At 40.4% G+C, this 24,041-nt stretch overlaps 1 protein-coding gene across 1 annotated transcript in view; it reads right to left on the reverse strand.

Annotated features, from left to right (window-relative positions):
* The window catches only part of cacna1ba (calcium channel, voltage-dependent, N type, alpha 1B subunit, a), a 146,583-nt gene that overhangs the window by 39,444 nt on the left and 83,098 nt on the right, over window positions 1-24,041 (reverse strand). Inside the window, exons 11-26 of the mRNA XM_072432636.1 lie at window positions 21,666-21,881; window positions 20,925-21,037; window positions 19,910-20,022; window positions 19,708-19,839; window positions 18,149-18,221; window positions 17,114-17,231; window positions 16,889-16,956; window positions 15,576-15,682; window positions 14,839-14,904; window positions 12,836-12,871; window positions 10,723-11,460; window positions 9,795-9,964; window positions 8,973-9,093; window positions 8,255-8,384; window positions 7,619-7,678; window positions 6,194-6,300 (exon numbers count right to left, since the gene is read on the reverse strand). Of these exons, the coding sequence (XP_072288737.1) occupies window positions 6,194-6,300; window positions 7,619-7,678; window positions 8,255-8,384; window positions 8,973-9,093; window positions 9,795-9,964; window positions 10,723-11,460; window positions 12,836-12,871; window positions 14,839-14,904; window positions 15,576-15,682; window positions 16,889-16,956; window positions 17,114-17,231; window positions 18,149-18,221; window positions 19,708-19,839; window positions 19,910-20,022; window positions 20,925-21,037; window positions 21,666-21,881 (2,368 nt within the window). The remainder of the gene's footprint in view (window positions 1-6,193; window positions 6,301-7,618; window positions 7,679-8,254; window positions 8,385-8,972; window positions 9,094-9,794; window positions 9,965-10,722; window positions 11,461-12,835; window positions 12,872-14,838; window positions 14,905-15,575; window positions 15,683-16,888; window positions 16,957-17,113; window positions 17,232-18,148; window positions 18,222-19,707; window positions 19,840-19,909; window positions 20,023-20,924; window positions 21,038-21,665; window positions 21,882-24,041) is intronic.

A 24,041-nucleotide genomic window follows, 5' to 3' on the forward strand; every position in this document is an offset into this window, starting at 1 on the left:
ACCGCACACTCACACAGACCGTACACTCACACAGACCGTACACTCGCACAGACCGTACACTCACACAGACCGTACACTCGCACAGACCGTACACTCACACAGACCGTACACTCACACAGACCGTACACTCACACAGACCGTACACTCGCACAGACCGCACACTCGCACAGACCGTACACTCACACAGACCGCACACTCGCACAGACCGTACACTCACACAGACCGCACACTCACACAGACCGTACACTCACACAGTCACGATGAGGCCTAGAGGAGAACCACCTCAATAATCTGATCGCTTTCACTGAATGTGCCTCCAAATGCAGCCGAAAGCAGCGAAAAGCTACAAATTGGGGCTATGTTGACACTAAAGCCCGGTTTAGTCCGGGTGTGGACCAGATATGTTGCAGCTCTAGTCCAGGTTTTGCTTTGTGGTGTTAGTTTGTGAACCAAAATCCAACATAATCCAATAGTTGTCGATTTATGCTGCGGATTAAAAATGATTGATTGACAGGAAAGTTGAATAAAGGCTCATGTCATGTGTTAAAGGGGCTGTACCCATGTAATAAAGTAAAATCTGTTTTGCCCCAGTACAGATACCGTATTGTTCGCACTATATTTTCGATAATTTTTCAAATATAAGGCGCACCGGACTATAAGGCGCATTAAGCGAAACAAAACGAGTACCACACAAAATCACTTCGAGGTCAGTAAGCACAACCAGAATGAATCCATATATAAGGCACAATGGATTATAAGTAGTTTTTTGAGAAAATGAAAGGCTTTTAAGTGCGCCTTATACTGCGGAAAATACGGTATATTATAAATGCGTCTATTTTGCTGAACATTTACCGTGACGTCCGGCAAAACTCGCTCTGGTCTTTGAAAATGGTTAAAAAAAAGTGCTCATGAACTCATTGTTGTGATGGATTTGGATGCTCAGAAGGCATTAGGTAACTGAGCAAAGAAAATGAAAACTCTTACAGGTACAGCACCTTTATATCGTAACCGTACATTTTTTATATCTGTTACGGGGTTAAAATGTGTCCTAGATCCGGGGGAAAGCGAGGGAGTAAAGGCCGGATGATAATGAGGGTCTGGCAGCGATGTGAGCAGAGCCACAAAGGTGCGACTCTTTTCGGGGGCCAGGACAGAGAGGTCGGCCCACGGTCCCAATCCATCTTCCACACTGCTATTTTTAGAACCTGGTCTTTGAGCAATAGTTTATCGATCAAACTTTGAGCAAACGGCTTCGTGACCAACTTTCAAGGTACAACTACATGGTGTCAGCGGCAACAATGCAATAATTGATTTAGAAGTAAGTACAATTAGAATGTATGTTGTCTGCAGTTAAAATGGTTAAAAATGAGCTTAGAAATAGCCAGAAACAGTAGTTAGTACCAGTATAAAGTGATATTTCTGCACTTTTGTGGCTTATTTTGTGATCTATTCATGTTTTCTGCTGACCTTTTAGCACATTCCACATTCTTAATATCGTTATCGAGGGAAATAATACAAATTATTTGTCAATATCGCCCCCTATTACGTGGTGTACTTTCAAATTTCAATCACTTTTGTAATTATCGATTTAACTATCTAACTACAAATCCATTTTTAATCAAATCTACCTTGTGTTGTGACACGTTGGCAGTGAATGTGAAACTTACTAATGGATGTTATTATTCAAACGTGTAGATTTTCACTTAAAAGATGCACTCCGTAACTTTTCCACAATGCTGTTATTGCTTTGCCTGGAATATTTCACTGCATGGCATTAAAGTTTCATCTTCATTTAATTGCAGGTGTTTTCAGCGCTAAACAACACTTATTAACACATCCGCCCGTCTCCGTAGAGATTAGTTTAATGCCATACTCGGGCACATTTTAGGCAAAGCAAACTTTTACTATATGTATATATTTAAACATAACGTGCTGCTCTTTAGCCTGCTGTAGATACACTGTTCCCGCGTTGATTTATTGAAGGATTAGATACGAGTTATTTATAGGTTCAAGTATAAAGAGTGAAAGCCAAAAAGTTTTGTCGTAGTTTGCAATTGTCACACAAATTGCCTGGAATATTGAGCTGTTCCTGCGTTTTAATTGTAGAAACACTACTTTTGATATGAGTAAAAACACAAACAAACATAGAAACAAATGAAATATACTGTATATATTCTTTCTGGAGGCATGTTTCAGTTGAGAGCGATCAGATTGTGGTTTCACGTGGTTGAGAGGAGCTACTGCATCCACGTTAAATGACTGTGATTCATGTGGTACAGGAAGTCGACCATGAGAAGAACAGGATACGGAAAGGGGGGAGAGGGGGGCGGGGCAAAGGGGAGGTCCCCACCTGGTCACACCTTGTTGCGATCTACTTGGGGGAAAACAGTGGTAAAACATAGTACATCACATTTATGGACGCTTCGCACAGACAAACTACATAAAGCACATGTTTGCATCAACAACAGCTCAAACGTGTGTGAGGATTTACAGCTAAAGTATGTGTGACTCGTATTATTAATGTCAACAATCTAATCTACAATGGACGTTTATCTTTGGACAGAAAATAAATGCATTTCAAGCAGGCATTTTCACAACTCAAATAATGTATGGCGATGTGACGTGAACAGGAAATCCTTAAATTAATCATATTTTCATGTACTGTTTCTGCTAACCAAAGTACAATCAGCATATTACACCTTTTATCAAACTACAGATTTAAAACATAGCCCTGTGTATCCTTTAATTCACTTATTTCATTTTTTCAGAACATTTATTCACGTTAAGAATGACAAACCACACATTTTGCCTTATGCCATTCATTCACTATGGGCAATAAACCATTTTTAATTTGTTGTATACATAAAAGCACTGACGGAGCACATTGTTAGCAGAAACGTTACACTGTGTGATTCAAGAGATGGAGCACGTTGCTATCGCTCTGCAAGCTAAAAGTACTTGAATCCGCGTGAGCCACTAGTGCAGTTTGCAGGGTCACGGAGGAGTTCATGGCCGAGTATCTAAAGGGCACGAGTGACATCTTTCAGCAGAGGAAAGGAAAGGTTTATAATTGTTTTTAGCATTTAGATCAGACAGCTTGTCGGAGATAACGTTTTTAGATTTACCCCAAAAGCAGCAAATTCTAGCTTGAAATAGTAATAAAATGAGTCGTATCGTGTTCCATCTACGTTCTGGGTTTAAGATTTCAACCACAAATTCACCAATTACAAGGTTATGTGGAATAAGACAATTACCTTATGATTCAAATTTAAAAAAGTAGATTGTTGTAGTTTAAAAGTAAAAGTAAAGTGTTGATTCGATATAGATCATTTGACTCAATCCAGCCCAAAATGTCTCTTCCGTTTCCCGGCCCTTTACACGCTCTGCAAAGCGCTCCACCCGAGTGACTCTGGATGCACAGACTTTGGTTGTGTTGTGGCCCATCGTCTTGGCAACGAGCAGTCAGTCCAGACGGATGGTTCAGAGGCATGCATGACGAGTGAGTGACAGCTGCCGGCTCGCAGCGCACAGCGTCTGACGGATCCGACTCACGTGAAGCTAATGAGACGATCACAATGCATGAAGAGCGGGGAGGTGTTCGAGGGCAGCGTGAAACATACCGTCGAGTTGTGTTCATGACTTTATTACCCCCAAGACTAAGACAAAAAACACCTAAGAAACGTTGATCACAGCACTCGTTCTGTGCATGTGACCAGAAACACGTTGTTGAGCGCGAGCAGACGCTGGATACATCAGAGCGCGTTTGAACGACACCACTGCAGTAACTGACAGATCATCTACCTCAAGGTAAATTTGATCGATGCATTTGAAGTGTTATTGGTGCGTCTGATTGGCCCATTGTGCAGATCAAGTGATTTTTGCCGAGATCAGTCTGCTCATGATTGGCGGCTCGGAGCGCCTGAGTTTAAAGGCACTGCGCAGTGTGATCAGATCAGACTCTACATATTATAATGCACCATTAAATCTAAAACATTTGAATCTAGAATACAATGGCCAAATGTATTATTTGTGGTTTATAAAGTAGATTTTTTAGTATAATTTGTGGTCATGACATGAGTTATCATATAACTGAAAACCTCCATCAGACTCAGAATTGGGGCAATTAATGAAATTTACTTTAGGCTCAAAGGGGCTGAAAATGCAAAGATTTTGAATTATTTAAGTTATTATTTAAGATTTTGAGAAAATAAGCCACATGTGGTGACAATTATGAGGAAATTAATAAAGATATTTGATAGTTGTTGAGCTTTGTTGATACACTAAATGTTTTAAAAACAAATCTATATTTCAGATCACAGTCTTTATGTTAATTCCCAAATAGCAGTGCATGCAAGTATGCCAAAAGTGATTCCCTGATTGATTGAGTCATTGGCTCATCACCTACTGCCAACATAATGCATTTATTCCCAGTGTCTACATATTCTTACCCCAGTATTTTCTTACAACCCCCACAACTCTTTCTGGCCCATTTGCTGCTAAATGCTCCACTCTGTTCTTCTGCTCGTAGTAAATGCAGTGCACACGCAGCACTTTCCCCCCAGACAACATCTGCTTGCCAATGTCAAAGTTTAGTTTAAGAAATCTAACACACAGCAGGCCAAAAACAGCTACAATTAACCGCCTTAAAGTTTATGATGAATGCATCTTATTTCTGGGTCACATCTCACATATTATTAGCTAACGATGTGAGCGAGGGATTTGCAACACTGTCATTTAAATGGTACAAATCTGTCAGGTGTTATTGTATATTGTATCAAATCCCCAGAAATGAAAACTAAAAAGCAAGTGCTACACCAAAAATAGAAAGGCGGTAATCTAAATCGAAAATATGCCCACCCCATAACATCATTTATTTCTGGTGCCAACGGCCAGTCGGGTCATTAATACCCAATTGCTAACAGCGCACACGTGGCACAGTCTGTTCGTGTGCACGCTACGATCACGCGGGGACCATCAATAGCCCCCCGCGATACGCCCGGGCAGCAGCTAGCTTGTTACATTAGCGAGCCTCTGCTGAATTAATAATAGAGCTTGAGGAATGAATGCTCGGAGAGGCCTGTGTGGCAAAGCGCGGATGGAAAAACCGGCCCGTGTTTGAGGCTGTGGAGAGATGAGGAGGAGAGAGTGTGTGTGCAGTGACATAAAGGTAGATCGAGCCAGTCAGGCAAGTACTAAAATGAACTACGAGACGGGGATGTAGCCAGGAAAGTCTGCAAAAAGCATCCGTCGTCACAAGCAATTTGACTTCATATACTGCAGGTCTCAACACGCTCTTATCCACGCTCAGAATACAATCATAATATAATCAGAAGTGATGTTATCTGGAGCTCTTGGAATGCTGTGATTCGCAAAACTGACTAACCAAAAAAAAAGCCAATACCAAGATACTAAACAATGCTAGAATTGGATTGTAGGATGTTATCATTTCAACGGAGAATGAGAGAAAAGTCTAAAATCTTATATAAAGTAGGTTGATTCATGTAACATAGTTGACTTTGTTGTCCGTTTATAACTTATTTGCTGTCGAGATTTAAAAAAAAAACGCGATCAGCAGGAGGGGCGGAATGAAATGCCACGCCCACGGCAACGTCTGCAAAAAGGTCAATAACGGTTTTATGTCAAAAGCACCAGTTTTAGTGAGTAAACAACAAAATCTGGTATTGATTCACTACTTTTTTTTGACGTACTGTGCATAATCCCCACCCCAAAAAAATATAATAACTTTCTACTACTGTACTCTTCAATAAAACAGTATTTCCTGACCATAACTATCCGCCGTAGTGAGACCGCATATATGAAGCGATTGCTTGGCATGACTTTTTGCAGCCGTGTTAGTTCACCATGTCGTCTACTGTGATGCATTCAGTAAAATACGTAGAAACGATGACACAAATACGTAGTGATGACGACACACACAGGCAGCACGAGAGAGGCAGAGGAGGCATTACCCCATGAAGCTCCTTTAAAGCGATCCCGCCACAAAAACAGAAAGCGTGGGTCAATTAAAACACAATAACAATAAAACGAGGAGGCGCTGGCAACACGCCTCCACTCCCAGTCGATTCTGATCAAACATGACGACGGCGCCTGGCAACCGCCACGTGACAAAAACAGTTGTGAGTGGGTGACGCTGGTGAGGTCTTACTGGTCGACAAGGAGAGGGTGTACTCACGAAAATGCAAACGCCACCAGCGCTCCACTGACCACTATGAAGTCCAGAATGTTCCACAGGTCTCTGAAGTAGGAGCCCGGGTGGAGCAGCAAGCCCAAGTCTACCATCTGGAAGAAACGCACGGAAGCCAAAGTGATGTCAAGTACGGGGACGAAGAGAAGAGAGTGTGTTATAGACAAATAATAATGCCTTCTGCCTTCTGACATTGTGGACGCTTGACCCCCCCGGGAGACTTGGTAGCATAGAACTGATACTTAAAAGTCCCAGGGTCAGGCCCCGTTTGGTTTCACATAAAAAAGACAGCAAGAAATGCGAATTGAATGAATGCAAATGTTTTCACTGTCTGCTTCCTGGAACCTCTGTGTCCTTTGTTTCTTTGGACCCGCCCCATTTGCTTTTCCACCTAACTGACCTGTAACTTTCCGTGTGGGGTGTCATGTGATCATCTGTTATTTAGGGAAGGGGACAGGGACTTGGGACGGGAGAACGTGGGACAGACACATTTTGGGGAGCAAAGCACGGGACAGACGCGTGGAACCGGCCTTCCACGAGAATGACCACAAGAATAAATTGTTTTACTTTTGAGACAAGACAACTCAGCTTCTTTATTTTATCAGGGGATTTTTGTGTGTTAAAAGTGTTAAAGAGAAGGTAAACGTGGCTCTCAACACAAACAAAACACTCCTGACAATGAAAGCACAGGTGATGTTTGCAGGGAGAGAGTCTGGAGTCAGCATACTCAGCACTTTAGAAGGTACTGGCTCATTCTTCAAAGCCTGTGGCAGTGAGGAGCAGGGGGCCCCACACTGCAGGGATCGGGGAACCATCTCCAACTCACTGAGGAGGAGGGACTACGGACAGGGAATGCTCTGGAACAGTTATCCATTCGCTTAATTCTGGTGAAACCTGCTTCTCTATTATTGACCAGTGACTGTAACATTCTGTAAAATAAATAAAAATGCTGATCATCCCCGCGAGGCAACGGCTGCTGTGATTTTGGGCTTTACGAAAATAAAATTGAAAGCCACTCAGCCAAGGTACCGTTGATTTGGTATATTATCGGGGACTGTGTTGCCAAATGAGAAACGTAGGTCAAATGATACGGGTCAAGATATGATGCTTTATGGAATATGGCGCGGGGATGTCTCAAATAGAGCTTTTCCGCACTATCCTTGACCACAACCCTCCAATGTCTTTCAATATGACGCACGACAGAGCTGACTTATACGCATTCATGAGGACGCATCCCCAGGGCAACGCTGTGTGTGCAACATACTGAGTGTTCAAGTCCCCCTGGCCAGTGTGAATTGTAATGAACTCACCATTCTATAAGACATCCAACACAAACAAGAACCAAGAGTAACCTTCTGAAGTGGAAAATATAACCTAAGTAAGATGTAAATGAGTCTGAAAAATGCTACTTACCTTTATAACCATTTCAAAAGTGAAAACCCCAGTGAAGGCATAGTCCAGGTATTTCAACACCTGGAGAGATCAACAGCGTGGAGGTAAATACACACCCGACAAGAAGGCTGTTTTCAAGAGTTAGGCCGCAGTTATTTTATTACTTGGTTTACGGATTTTTAAATGAAATATATTGAACAGGCAGACGAAATATAAATATAAATTCAATTTTTCCCAAAACGCACCACGGGAGGAGGGGGAGGAGAGGGGGGGTAGATTTAGAGTGTTTTGCATTGGTAGAACTGACGCTTCTAAATGTGTAGTCTTAGTCACGGCAAAACGCGCAGGAGTGTGGTAAACGGGTTTAAAATGTGTATTTGCAATATAAAGGCGCGCAGCAGACAGGGAAACGGGCGCGCGCGCTCTGTCACAGACTCACACAGGATTTTGGCAAAAAATTGCTTCACGCGCTCTTATGTTTTGACTTAATACCGCTTTTTCTACTTCATTTAATGCTATTTTGCGTTGTTGGCGGTACTTTATAAAAACATTTTATAATAATTGTAGAAATCAATCATCTAAGTGCGGCAGATCCGTAAACCAAGTCATAAAATAACCGCGGCCTTAACGGTTGAACAGGTGCTGCTTGTGTCTCACTTGGTTCCGAGGGGCGTTGGTCCACACTGGGTCCTCTGCAGCCAGAGCGATGCTGCTCATGGCGATCACCACCAAGATGGACATCTCGAAATATCGAAGAGTCACGATGTAATGACACAGTCTCCTCACACTAGGAAAAACAAAACAGAGAAATCACTGGGGAGCATGTGGAAATGAAGAGCGTGTCTGGTGATATCATTTATATGCAAATTATATAATTTAAATGCTTGGATTTAGCATTTGAACAGTGAAAAGGCAGATGTGCATTACTCAATTACAAAGGTGCGATTGTTGTCAGTTGAATGACTTTGAGCTAAAGAGGTCTAACGATAATTTTCAGTTGAAGACTTGAAACACGACAGGTTAAGTTAAGTTATATAAAAGAAAACCAAGCGGGATTAAGCCTGTCGACAGCAGATGAAGAGGAAGGAAAATGCCTTGTGTTTCCAATATGTTTCCTGCATTTAAAGTAGAAGTCTGAATCCATTGTCATAACTTGGTACATTGACAATGCAATACATCTATTTGGTCAAATCCACCATTTTGCTGCCGTTCTGTCAGCAATTTCCCTTTTCACAATGCAGACGCTGTATTGTATTTGCATCTCTCATCTATTCAGAGAAAAGCCGTCATGAAGAAAACAACATCTTTGGAAACATTGCATCGTCTGACTAGAGCAGGAGTCGGAATAACATGAATAAAAGTGTTTTCTACTCACGGATTTGCTTGTCCAAAGACGAACATGGAGCTGTAAGGCAGGATGGGTCTCGGCCCACTGGGAATGAGGTCCTCCAAATTCTTCTCCGTCATTGGCACCGTCTCAGAGTCGATGCTGTTCACTAGATAAAGAGTTATACGTTGTAAGCCGGCAACATCTGCGCGAATAATATTCACAACATACACACGCAGCTTATTGAAATCACCGAAACAAAGGCCTCTTTTGTGCTTTGAAACGTTTGATATGGCCGTAGATGACTGATTACGGTATGATTGTGAATTAAAGCGAGAGTTTTCAACGTGCAGTGTTTGGATCTGCTCTCACAAACCCTTTGGCACATTCATAGTATCTGCTAATTATGTTTCATCAAATACTATACCATATAAAGATGTATTTTCTTGGTAATAATATAGAAACAAGGCCTTATGCACAGGTATTCTTGAACAGAGCTCTGAAGAAGTCGAGTTAAAAGAGTTAGAGGAACACAACTTTAACACTGATCTTTTTACTGTTCAAATTTCTCTTTTATGTGTTACCTGCCTCAAAAAGAAAAGAGACAAACTAAATAATTAACAGTTGCATGAATAATATGAAGCGATATTTAAAACAACAACAAAACAAACTCTACAACCATTTTATCACGTTGTAAAGTGCTTTAATAAGAAATACATGAACTAAGCCAATTATTAGTGCACACCTGAATCAATAGATTGAAAATAAAATACAATATCCATACAAAAGTATTGACTGTGCTTGTTGCTTTACATATAGAACACGTTGAATGTTTTGGTGACCTACTGTATATAAGTGTGTGCCTCTCACTCTGTATGATGGTGGTGTCGCCCGGTGGAGAGGTGATGGTCACAGGAGGGGCCGGCTCGGTTCTCCTCACGTTCTTCTGGTTGTCTGAGTCCTCAGCTCGGTCTGTGGGCCAGGACCCTGTGCCCTTCTGAGGAGAAATGGCAAGAGACTCGCCCTCCGAGTCTCCAAACCTGGCACAAGAACGAATATGACTGTTCTGAGGCGGCACCGCAATGACTGATTAACCCATTACATTAGCATTTTAGATGATTCATTCAGTCGTATTAGTCCGGTAAACTTGTTCAAATATGTTTGGATTTGCAATAGCATTCAATTTCAATAATAGAAGCGTTGCATGCCCAAGTATCTAAAATCATATTAGATAGAATTGATTTTTTTTATTGACTCAAAACCAGTGTTAAGCAAAGGGATGAATAAAGGGATTTAATTTATAACAGACAGACAGCCAGTATGAGTGATACATGTAGAATATTAGAAAAATAATGTCAAATAAATAAAATTATAGTAAAAAAAAACATGAGGAATTGAAATAGTAATGATTAAAATGGTAACTTTATTGTGTCCACAACCTGCTTATCTCCAGTAATGATATTTTAGCCTTTATTGTCCCCATAGGAAAATTTGTCCTGTCTTGTCTGCATTTGACCCACCCAGCTGGGCCCTCCGGTCAGGAGCAGCGGGCTTGGTCAGGACTACTGTAGCTGGAGGATTTTACACTTACTATTGGCAGGGTCACCTCTCAAAAGCTAATTCTGACTTGACCCTGGTCTGGTGGTGTCACCTGCTTTTCTCAATGGAGTCAGATGTGTTTAATGCCTTTGTGGGAACATTCGAGGCAAAGTAATAGAAGGTGGCCGACCATCAGAAAGGTACATCGTTCACCTTTAAGACTGAAATTGAATCTGAGGCTAGTTCATCGAGTGTTTACCTTTGACTGTGAGGCTTCTCCCTCTCGTTAGACTCCTCTCCTTCCATGGTGGACTGGCCTCTGCACCCGTGTGTCCGACGCCTCCTCCTCTCTCCATTTGCCCCGCTCGAGCTCCTGTCTCCCTCTTTACTCCGTCCATCCTTGTGCCGGGACCTCCTCTCCGCCCTGCCGCCCGTGTTCACAGCCCCGTTCCCCTCCCTGTTCTGTCGGTGCGAATGATGGTGCCTGTGCTCCCTTTCGCTGGTCACCCCTGCGCTGTCGTCCACCGAACTCTGATGGTGGTGCCGTCGACCGCCTTCTCCACTCCGGGACCGGTCGCTTTTGCACTCCTTGCTCCTACCCCTGTCTTGATCTTTGGAGCGACTGTGGTGCACGTGATGCCTCCCCTCTTTACCGCTCTCCCCGTTCTCGTTACTTCTGCGATTTTTGTGTCTGTGGTGCCTACTGCGAGTTTGATGGCACGCGGGAGCAAGAGGGTCGGCGTTGGTCTCGGATTCCTCGGGCGCGTTTTGGGTGTCGCTTACGTGGTCGGCCGAGATGGGACCGTCCCGCGGCTCGACAACGAGAGGTCTGTCGCGGTGCGTCTTCATGTCCGGTCTGAGCGGGCAGATGCGGGATAAGTCCTCCGGGTCCAGGTCATCGTACAGGGCTTCGCAGCTGGGCTGGTTGTGGCGGCGTATCTCGTTGGCTCGCTGCTCCCAAATGGACATGGTCTTCAACGATTTGTGCTGCTCCTTACTGAGAGAGAAGCAGGGGTGCACTGGTCAACGTCAGTTAAAAGTGTCAAAATTGGAGAAAAAAAAGCTACTGCACCAACAACACCAATTCAACTTTGTACTTCAAAATACTTTAAATTGAACATCATTTGATTTATTTTAGTGAGGTGAAGTTCAATGCAATGTCCCATCTAAGTCTAAGAAATGTGCCAGTTTTAATAAATAAAGTTTTATATTAAAAAGAAAACATGACTTAATACCACTTGAGTAATTTTATACGGTACAAATTGTATAAAATCACAATAAAATACTGCTTTACTTCTAACTATTAGGGTTTGCAGGCAGTGAACACTCTGGACTGTAGACAGCAGAAAGACTGACTGTCTAAATCATTGGCTAAAACACTTCCAAGGTGCTAATGGATTTTTTTATGTAGCCAGATTACAAAATTATATGTATAGTATATTAAATTATGTGCACTTATGAATCATCAAATTTGCACTTTCATCTTTAATTCTTAAGTCACAGCAGAACAGCCCAAATGCACACTGCCAGACACAGCTTGATACTTTATGTATATGACTTTGCATTGGCAACTGGCACATGAAACAGCAGTTTACTCTGTTCTACATGGCGTCCCCCGGATGTTGAATGATTTACAGTATGACCGAGGCGCAATGGAGCTTTTAATGCAGCGTCTTCTGGCCTCATAAATCAAATCGGCTGTGAAAAGACACTTGTCAATGGGTTATGGCTGAACGGAGCCAAGCATGGCCGTCGCACCATGCTCTGACATACAAGAACTCTCCATCGATTGCAATACGGCACTTTGAAATGATTGAACACATGCACTTTGGACACTAGGACAACAAGGGAGGGGTTGAAATTAGCAAATAAAATAGATATTGTATAGCAATAGAAGATTTTCCCTTAATACTCTGAAATCAAACACTTAACTCCACACTCCATCTCAGAGCATGGGTGTTAATTAAACCATTACAACTTACAAAATATTTACCAAATGGATTAAACGAGAGGAAGAAGTGGCCAAATGCAGGGAGCTTCGTCTTGAATGGTACTGACAACTAAATAAGGCTTTACTTCACTTTTAGGGGCTAAAACTGAGATGTTGTATTAAAACATCAGTATTTGGCATAATTAGAGCATTCATAATTTCCTTTCATTAATAAAGTGTTCCAAGATGGTAAGAGTTTAAAAGGACGTCAGTGCTAGAAGTGTTATACTACATTCCTACACAGCAAAGTCTAATTGGGTGAAATATACATGAGCACACACACATATAATGACATAAATGACCATATATGGCCAGATGATATGGAAATGCGCTGCCCCTGTATTGACCTGCCCCTGCCATGCTAACAGGCGGCCGGCTTTACCTCAGGTATTGATGAACTGGGGTGCAGACATAACTCCTACAGACACACAGAAGAAGCAACAGACAGAGGGGAGAGACTTCAAGAGACAGGAACTTAACAGACAACAAAAACTTGAACAAAGACAGTGCCCGTTACACTACCGAAGACATAACCAAACACTTTATACATCAACTTTATAACCAAATGTACAATGGAAATAGACAGGCTTTATAATTTGTGTAATGACTATACTTTAGTCTGGGGGGAAAAGTAGTTATCTCAATAGCTGTATTAATATGTACATTACTGGTTTATTGAACGTTGCATTGAAACACCCTTTAGTCCGATATAGTTGATGTCTCTAAATAACAGATATAACAGATTATACACTCTGGAAGCATGTACAGTATGTTGTCAATTAAACAAACACAGAAACAACACTAATGGAGGAGAATGAAAAGTCAATTGTAAACTGATGAATGATGAAACGTGACAGTGATGGATGTAGTACTTATGAATAATAGAATGATACACCACTGTCTGAGGAGTGATTCAAAGACAACAGACATGACAGGAAACTCAACCCAATGCACTGTGCCTATGCCATGTTTCTACAAGCAAATTCAGAACACGATTGTGCCTGCAGCAGTCAAACCTGGTTAATAAGACATTATATTACATTATAATTGATAAACAGTGCGGCTCAATTTGTGATTTTGGGCTCGACATTTTCTAATTTATTTAACGTTTACTTATTTTTGCATTGATTGTAAGACTGTTTTTTTAACTACTGCTTCATAACAAAACAAGAAGTCAATGGACCAGTTTATGTATGTTTTTTGTTAGATAAATAAAATAAAATAAATGTCACTTTGCTAGGCTGACAGAGATGTTTACATGCTCCAACATGTAAAGTGCAGACTGAAAGCACTTTACGAGGCAATGTGGGTGAAGTGTCTTGCCTAAGGACACAACAAAGTTTCCTCTAGCGCCTCACTGTGGCACCTGGTGTTACCGCAGTCTCCCATCTAAGTACAAACCAGGCCCTGTCCTGCTTAGCTTCAGAGAGCTGTCCAATCAAGTAAAAAGAACTAACATCACACACTAAAGTTATGTCTGTGCTTTTAAATGTGGTTCTGGTTTAAACTTTCTTAAATGCCACTTGTTGATGTTTTAATCTGTTTCTGTTTTGTTTTTTTACTTTGGCTCAGGCCACCATTGAAAAAGACGCTTCGATCTCAGTGGGTTTTTGCCAAGTCAACTAAAGGTTACTAAATGTAATAAAATGTAAATATATGATTATATTTGTGTGATATATATTATCTGCATAATGATAATGTGACTATATTTGTGTGATATATGTTATCTGCATCATTAGTCTAAGAGAAAAGCGGCATGTGTGAAAAACGGCATTTGTGAAAGTGTTGGAGGCAAAAGGATGTTTACCCCAGGGATAGGGACGTTAGGTAAACATTCCCCAAGCTCTTATCTCTAAGGAAAATACCAAAGGAAAATACCAAGACAGTTGTAAAAAACAAGTGCCTTAATGTCGCGTTAACCAATGAGAAAAGTGACCTGCCTATTATGTGTGAAATCCATACTGTGAAATAAAAGGAGTTGCAAGAGGGAGAAAACGCCATGAGATCTCGCGGTCTCTCCCTTGCAAGCCATACAAAGTCTGACGTTTCTGTGTCGTTTTATATTCTAAGTTGAATTATGTTCTCGGACTGTTAAAGAATAACTTTGATTTATGTGTAACTTCTTGACACTAAATATATCATTAAATGTGGACGGGAATAGCAGAAATGACAAATAGCTACAAATGATAGGCTTGGGTTGAAACACACACGGCCTGTACACACACCACACTGCACTGTACTGTCATCACAAACGCCGTGTTGTTTTGACTCACACACATAACAATGCAGAATGGGGAGCAGAAAAATCAGACATATTTCCAGGAAAGTATAGATGTGACAGAAGGGGAAAATGGCAGTATTTCAAAATTGTAGGTAGTAACTCACAGTGAGCTAACGCTGCAGAGGGATGAGCTGCTAGAGTGCGCGTTACCTCGACTGCGTGTTAGAAAACTGCACATGCACAAAACAAAAAGGCATGAAGTCAGAGAAACTGCAAGACAATTTATACGTATCGGTTTGGTTTTTTCTTTAAACACAATTTCTCTGCTTCATTGGGTCGTGTAGCCCCCGCCTCCCCCCCCCCATCACCATTCAACGCAATGGGAGGTCAAAACTCAGGCTGAACTGTAGAGAGAAAGGCATTGAAAGAGACACGCGCTTTGGAAAACAGTACGGTAACAGTCAGTTCGCTTTCCGATTTCTCTCCGTAAAGATAGAAATGGCTGCGAGGTATATGCATTTTATGACTACAGCCCAGACCTGAGAAGGGAAGAGTGCCACTGAAATCCAGAAAACAAGCAGAATTTCAGTCCAACCGCTCATGCAAAAACAAGGTGTCGATAACGTGTTGAGGGTGGGGTTAGTCCGTCAGGCAAACACATCAAAAACTGCGCTAAAACAAAAAGACTGCATTATATTTCCACTGAAGGACAAAACAGGTTTAATATAGACAACATTCAGGGATATGGAACATGAAAAGGTTACAATACATAGGTCTAGCTACCCTATAGTCATACAAATGTAACAGAAAAAACTACACACTATACAACGATATAGTTAAACCATTCTTCGTAGACCGTCATGAATAAATATATTGTTATGATTATGGTTTTGTGACTTACGCAGTGATGGAGATGTTGGCGGCCGACATGGGGCTGACCTCCTTCACCTCTTTGGCTTTCTGCAGGGCCAGCTTCTTGTTAATGGCCTCCTCCTGCTCCTCCTCATCCTGCACATGGTAGTATAGTGTGTATATATAGAATAGTATATAGTAGCAGTATACGCACACATCTACTTAACTTTTACACGTATGAAACGAGGCTGAATCTGGACATTTTGTGTGTTAAAGTGATTCATTGAACTAAAGTGCAGTTAAGATAAATATATTTAGATTTTTGGTTTGTATAATTTCACTTCCTGTTTGTAATTGATGACATCACACTAGGAAATTGGCCAGCAAAAACTCATCTAATGTCACAATTTTTTTAATTTGACAAATAAAAATATGTTAGACCGACTTTGTTTTGTTGTTTAGAGCGTCAAAACAGTTGTTTCTTTGTCTAAATGATGCGCAAAGTTTGACTGGAATGAGTGTCCCTAGTGAGATGTCACTTCCTGTCATTTTCTACAGATTTTCCATCTTTTCTCCACAAATACCTACTCAAAAGAAAATTGTAAAAACCTGTCACTTTAAATCTAAACTTGTTACACATTGTCTGCCACTTTTATTTATTGTCGTTCTCAAGTAAAAGTGCACTTACATGACAAAATATGGATCCAGTTAATGAGCTGAAGTAAAGGTTACCACCACACGCCTCTTCCTCAGCTCTACTTCCTTTTTACACATTTGCTACACAAACTTCACATGACTGTTATTGTGATCTATATTTACCAAAGGTTCAATCACATAAAACTAAGTGATAATTAGAAAAAACATGAGAACATAAAGTACACTTGCTATTGACTAGTTATGTTTCTACTTTATTTTTATTTCACACATACCTTATTTAATCTGTAAAGCAAAATCAGCCTATTCTCTGAGCTCAAGTACAAGTACAAGTACACGTTTTCTTAGATATGATAGTGTGTAGCGCTTGTGAATGCACTTTTGCATTGGATCACAGCAAAAGATGAACATACTGGTTTTAAATGAGGTGCAAATCCATATTTCTACAGGGCGTAGACGTTTTACAAAGACAAATGCTTAAACTGTGACACTGAAATATCAGACTTTACTACACCATTGGGATTTGACTCCTCTGCCCAGTATATATTGATTTAATGGTATTCAAGTTTATGATCCACAACCACCTCCATTTCAATGTACCCAATGTACCATAGCCATTCGACCAGCCACATAGGAGCGTATTACAGCATGAAAATCACCATACCTCCAGTCCTGACCTCTCACTCAGGCAATGAAAGAACCAATTACCTTTGTAAGCTCCTGAGCGTTCGCCAAGTTATCCACGGCGATGGCCAAGAAGACGTTTAAGAGCGTGTCTGGTTGCATTCGGCGTTAAGGGGAGAATTAAAAAAAAAAAATGAAACAAATCTAAGGATCGATACAGCAAAAAATCAATACTGAACCATCGCGGCCGTTTATCAACCCCGTGTGAAACTCGCCGCCGGGGGAAAGGCGATCAATTGCGCAGGATACAGTTTCCAAAGAGTGTCAGAACGATGAAGTAAATGGAGGAAAACATGCCCCGGTGGACCCCGCCCTGCGACTCGATGCCGTGGTACATGACGGCGTTCCAGTCTTCGCCAGTGAGGATCTGCCAAACAAAGGGCATAGATCAAAAGGTTCGGCGTATGCAGTGTGAAGGAGAAGTATTTGAAGTACATTTTACAATAGTTGGGATATGGTAAAGCAACTGGTGCAATGACGGTGGATCCCTCGGGCGAAACAATAAGGGAAACATTTCATTTTGGAGAGAATATGATGTGTAAATTGGATTCACTCTCGTGTGATATTTTATTGTGAAGTCCTTCTTTTCTCTCTGCTTTTGTCACATGTTGGACGTGCGATATTTGCTTGTCCGAAAATGATTAATAGACCAAATAAGTACAAAGTATTTGCATGTATCAGATCAGATATTTAAATTGTCTACATTATATGGTCGGAATACAAAAGTCAACATTGTCAGACACAAAAAATACTGACAATTCTGACTTAATTTTGATGCTAGGGATTAGGCTCATAGTCGGTTTCAATACCACAATGATAGGAAAAATGACAATAGACATACCAGTAGTTGTTTGCAAGATCATTGTTCAGGAAAGGTCAAATTATGTCGTTTTTTGTATCGATACTGGCTCAAATGAGTAACCAGTTTCAATACTAGTTTTAATATCAATTAGTACACTAACTTAATATTTTGCCTGTTGGTGGAGAGAATAGTTTTGATAGACTTGTGGTCGGTTCACACTAGGACTAAACCAGGACAAAGTCTGTATTAGGACTCAAACTGGGCCCAAACGTGTGGAACTCCAAAGTCTTGAACCGGGAACTCCATTGTTTATGGTTGAGAACCCAAGACCTTTGTGCTTTGGAGATCTGACTTTGTCCCCATGAACCAGTCAGATACGTTTGTTTTTACTCTTATTACCTATACTTGAGTAACATTAACATCAGCCTCTGTTATGTAGACACAGAAGAGAAAGCGGGCGAAAACACAAGTGTGACCTTTACCTGGAAGACGGTGAGGATTGCTGCTGGGAAGGTGTCGAAGTTGGTTGTCGGCGTTTCATCTTCAAAATTAAACCTGCAGGGAGAGAATCACTGGTGTGTAATCAAGAGCAGCCAATAACGTGTCTGTCAAACTGTGGAGAACGGCCATCAATACAGCGGTGCATGTGAGCTGGGTATGAAGGCGTGTTCAACTAAAATATGACATTTTTAATCGTATTTGTCATTTCAATGTAATACTTTTAATACACACCGGACAAAAATATAAATGCAACAGTTGTTTTTCCCACTTTTCATGAGCTGAACTGATACTGAAAATATGAAATATAGCTGTGAAGTGGGATGGATTAATATTCATTGCTCAGTGAGAGATTTGGACAAAATGTGGAAACAATATTTGAGAGATATGAGTCTTTTTTATAGAAAAGGTTTCATATCTTTGAATTGAGCTCATGAAAAATGCTGCATTTATATTTTTGTTCAGTTTAAAATACAGTAAACGTTTTATTGTCGGAGCATTTCTGAAAAACTGATGAAATAAATAAAGAATGTAAGAGTAAGGTAGTAGTAGTAGAAGCAGCAGCAGCAGCACTATTAGTAATAGTAATAGTAGCAGTAGAAGTAGTAGTTTTATAATAAATATGTTTTTAATTGACTACACAGTGGAACATGGTTTGGACCTTTTCGTTTTGCAGATTAACTGGATTTTATCAACGAATTCTTTGACTCTCTGTTCTATGACAGTTCAATCATCATTTTTACAGAGATGCGTTTCCACCATGGATCTACTATATTATCTGGTTTATAGTGAACTAAGCTTGTATTGTGGTATAATTCAGATCCACTGTGCCATTGGCCCAGGCCGTGTGGTCGCTGTCACATGGGCTGTGCCACTGCTGACATTTTGTATCTGTGTGTGTCTGTGGAGACCTCACTATGTGCGCCCCCATCAGGAAGAACGCACATGAAGCAGGTTCAAATGGCACAGCAATTTATCTTGGGGCTTTTTTTCAAATTCACTTTTCAGGAGAGTGGAAAGAGAAAGGAACTGTTGACTGTTGAGAGCCAGTATTATATCGTCTGTATTTGTCCACAATTTTCTGATCATAGATTAAACCAAATTTCAAAACTTAAATAAGGTAAGTCAGATAAATTTAATCTGAATGGTCTGTTTTAAAGATCAAATGTATTCCCCACATGTCAGCTGTTACAATACTGAAATCAAATAAGTATGTTTGATAAATATATATTTGGAACCAAGTTATTTAAATATTTAGTCTGAAGTCCAAATAATAACAAAAGGCTTTATAATTTGGTTACAGTCTACCTTTAAAGGAGGTATTAGAATGTTTTTGTACCCTTCCCTTTTGAGGCTGAAGCTGTTTGTTAAATCAAAAGTCCTGGATTCTTTACTATTAGATCATATTTACCGGTAACATAGAACAATTCGATGTAATTTTGGGGTTTACAAAAGCACACAGACATCACACATTACACTAAAATACCTGCTCTTGAGTGAATAAATAGTTTGATACAGACGTGGGTAAATGATTTATACTCACTGTCCACCAAAGAGTTGCATCCCCAGCAGTGCAAAGACCACAATGAAGAGGAAGAGCAGGAAGAGCAGGCTGATAATGGACTTCATCGAGTTCAAAAGAGAGACCACCAGGTTCCTCAAAGAGTTCCAGTACCTGTACAAATACGTTCAGGCAAATATGGATCTAATATGGCACAGGGAGGGAGGCATTTTGACTTTCTTACTTGGTAACTTTGAAAATCCTGAGCAGGCGCAGAGCTCGCAGCACGCTGATACCAAAGGAGGCTCCAGGTTTGATGGCGGCCCAGATCACCTCAAAAATACTGCCGATAATCACCTGTGAAAGGGTCAAGTCAAACGCTTAAGTGAACAATACTTCAGTCAACTCCTCTTGTGACATTTATCCATAAAGTGCATCCATGACAGTCAAAGCGTACCAAAGTTATGAACATTTCACAGCAACCAGTTTCTCATCCCAGAAAGTGCAATACTACACTGGGTTCAATAGTAGCTAAATGCATTGAAGTCATTCATTATACACTAGAATAATGATTGGCAGTTATGAACTTAGACATTGGGTTATGGTTAGATATTCCATCAATTATCTCAAAGTAAAATACATAATGTTGACTTGAAACATGTTGGTGTAATCCCTCATTAGTCCAGGAGTGTTCCATTGTAGAAAAAGATTCAGTTGTATCATCTGGACTCAATCTGCGAATCAAGACCGAGAACTCAGATATTTATCCTACTCTGGGTAGGCCCTGCTCACCGGGGCGGGACCTCCTGATGAAAAGGTGTTGTTGGTTTCAACAGAAACTAAACCTCTTTGTTTTCTATCAGTCCAGATGACAACAACTGAATCTTTTTCTACAACACAATGTTGAAGTTAACCAGTCGTCATATCCAATCCAACTTTATTTGTAGCATATTTAACCAATTAAGTCTCCAAACAAGCACAACTTCAATAAATATAAATATAAATAAATAGATGGATAGATAAATAAAAATAATAATTGTAAAAACGAATAATTATCAAACTAATAATAAAACTACTAAACAAAAAAAATCCAGCCTAGAATAAGGAAAAAAATGTATCACGTCTGAAAACCATGTTAGTCTTTGCTGCAAGAGCTCATTTGCAGCAGGACAAACAGCGGCTACAGATGTATTTACAGTACTTACAGTAATTTACTGCAGACAAGCGAATAGCAAAGGGACCGCAACACAAAAGCTCACCCCAAAGTCGAAACAGTTGAATGAAGAGTGGAAGTAATTCTGAGGTCCAAGTCCGTACATTTTCATCGACATTTCAGCCAAAAACAGTCCCAGAAAGACAAACTCGGCCAGGTCTGAAAGAGAGAGCGAGCGAGGGGGGAAAGGCACGATCAATGTCGGAGGTTAATAAACACTGGCTCCCTGTTGATTTTCTGGGCTGGATTGGAGTGAGAGGAGCAGCTCGGTGGGAGACTTGTGTTTACGTGTTCTGTACCTGCTGCAGCCAAAAGAAAAACAGGAAAGAACAGCAGAGGCTCGCAGCACTTTAGTCCACTTCAAATAATCCAATAAAAGGCTTTGTTTTTACAATATGGAAAAGGTACTCAAATACCTGCGTCACATCACAAAACACACGCAAAATCGTTTAGTACTGTGGTTTATTCTTAAACCTTTTAGCTAAATATGTAATCAGCTAATGTATTAAAAAGATCAACATCTAACCTTCAAATGGCTGGAAAATGAGTCAGTTTTTCATACCAGAATGTTGAGAATCTTAAGAACTAACGACACTAAGCTAGATAATGTGAAATTATGTTTAATGCACATCAACTATGCTAAAAACTATAAAATATGAATGTAGAAGTCTAGAATGTAGGTGCCAAATTGCATGTTTTGGCCCCTTTTCTTTCTAAATACAAAAATAGGTAGTAGCTGTGACTTAGTATGACACTTTTGGACGTTCCTTTGAGGGTTGATACTCACACAGAGCATACGTGAGCCACTCGGGCTGGTCGTAGTGGACTATGGCCACACACAGCGTGTTGAGTCCCACCAGACACAGGACGGTCCAGTAGAAGCTCTGGGACTTAACCAGTCTGCGGATGGTGAAACGGATCCTCTTCTCTTTCCTCCTGAAGTACGACGAGTTCTCGTTTTTACTCTTGACGCTGCCGCGGGCAAACGGAGAGCCCTGTGGAGCTGGAGGGACACACGTGTTGAATGTAAAAAAGTGTTGTTCACATGCTAATTAGTAAAGTAAATCACCTCACTAAATGCATGATCATAACATGACAATCCTTTTACCCAGTGCATAACAATGAACCCGGCCAAGAATGCTTTTATGACAACAATTAACTTATTCTGATATGAAAAATATAGGATTAAAAACATTTTCATTACATAAATAAATTAACTAAAGGAAGAGTTTAAAATTGAGCCATCAAACTTGTCATGTTGATTATATTTAACTTAAAGATAAAATATAATCTGTCACATGCACAGTCACACATCCTGTACTAGAAAATATTCAAACAATAGGTAATTTAGCCATAATATTGAAATAAAAAAATACATATATATAAGTACAGCGGCTCGGGCTACTGTTATGTACACTGAACCGTGCAGTATTTGATTGCAGTAACGGCCATGAGGTTCATATCAGTGGTGACATCACAGACGGGCTTGACACAGTCCAGCTCAGGGCTCAGCGTGGAGATCATGCTCTGATAACTGTATCCAAGCTTCACATGTGATTGTGTTGTGAACCAGTGCAGTACAAGTATCTGCTATGAGGTCATATGTACTGTCGGGTTGAGTATCGCGTCCCTCATGACAGAATGAGTCCAGCTCGAGCATGAACCGGACTGGACAAAGCAAGTGCTGTTTGCAGTTGGGGTTGTATGTTGGGGTAGCGGCATGACCTTCAGGGACAGCAACGGGGTCGACAACAAGACACATTTCTCTTAAGGGGGTTCAAATGTATACTATTGATTATCTGGGAGATGTAATGTGCAGCGTTTGTTACCCTGTTGATACCCAGATACTAATCGATACTAAAAATAGCATTGAAACTAGATACTCAGTTGAACAAGTATCAATTCTCGCAAAAAAATCACATAAATAAGAGAAGATTGGATATTTTCTGAATAGTTTTAGCATGTTGTTTTAACGCAAAATAAGACTACATGGTAATATTAAAATAATTGCTATTTCTGTCTTTAAAATAAGTATCATTGTCGTATTGCAATCAGTAGTGAGTGAGTGTCAAGCGTTATTCTTAGTATCGAGATTGAGTTTGAACATTTTGTATTGTGACACATCTTTAAATTTGACATCAAACACCAAGAAAAACACATACTGTGATTTAATTTGAACAAAAATGTAAGAAATGAGCCAAACGATGCTTTTACTGTGCTCTGGTGCAAACTGTCCTGTCGAATTTAATCTTAGTCATAGTGCAAAGTTCTATTTGTGGTATAATTCACTTCAAACAACTCCAGGTTTATTCTGTTTTTTAATCTTTTTAGCTTCACAGTAGTTTCAACTGTACACAGAGTAATCCCCCGTTGTTAGGCACCTTATCGCCTCTCATCCTCTTCAACCTTTTGTGGCCCGGACTATATTAAACTTTCTGTCCCTTAGATTAAACCCTAATGTCAAGTGGAGCTGGACACAAAAAAGGAGAAGAAAAATGGCTCCATTAGAGTTTCATTAGTAGCACAGGAAGCACAGTGGGCTAATCATTTCTAGGTCTATTTTAATCCATAGATATGACTCAACACAGAGGATCCACGGCAAACTGTGCAATATTTCAATTCAAACTATTGTTTTCTAAAGCAATAAGGTGGATTAAAGTTTATATTGGAGGGCAGCGTCTGATAAAAAATAAGTTCAGACTAAATGTGATAAAATGTAAATATAGGATTATATTTCTGTGGTGTATTTTATCTGCATAATAGTGATATATTATCTGCATCATTAGTCTAAGAGAAAAACGGCATGTGTGACAAACTGCATTTGTTTGTGAAGGTATAATAATAATAATAATAATAACTTTTATTTATATAACGCTTTTCAGTGACCCAAAGACGCTGAACATAATAAAAAAGGGGGGGGTATTTACAGACAGGGGGGACAACACGTACAGAACACATTAATATACAGATAAAATGAACAAGACAGAAGAAGTAGAGAGAAAAAGATGGGGATGTAACAGGGGGTAGAAGTGTAGGCAATGGGGTAGAGGAGGCTAGGGGTAGGGGAGGTCATAGGCTTGGGTGAAGAGGTATGTTTTTAGGCGGGATTTGAATGTTGTGAGTGAGGGAGAGTGGCGGACAGGTTGGGGGAGGGAGTTCCAGA

Source organism: Eucyclogobius newberryi, unplaced genomic scaffold (genome assembly GCF_026437365.1).
Source record: "Eucyclogobius newberryi isolate DKJ021-1_F unplaced genomic scaffold, fEucNew1.0.hap1 SCAF_6, whole genome shotgun sequence".
NCBI classification, from domain to species: Eukaryota; Metazoa; Chordata; class Actinopteri; order Gobiiformes; family Gobiidae; genus Eucyclogobius; species Eucyclogobius newberryi.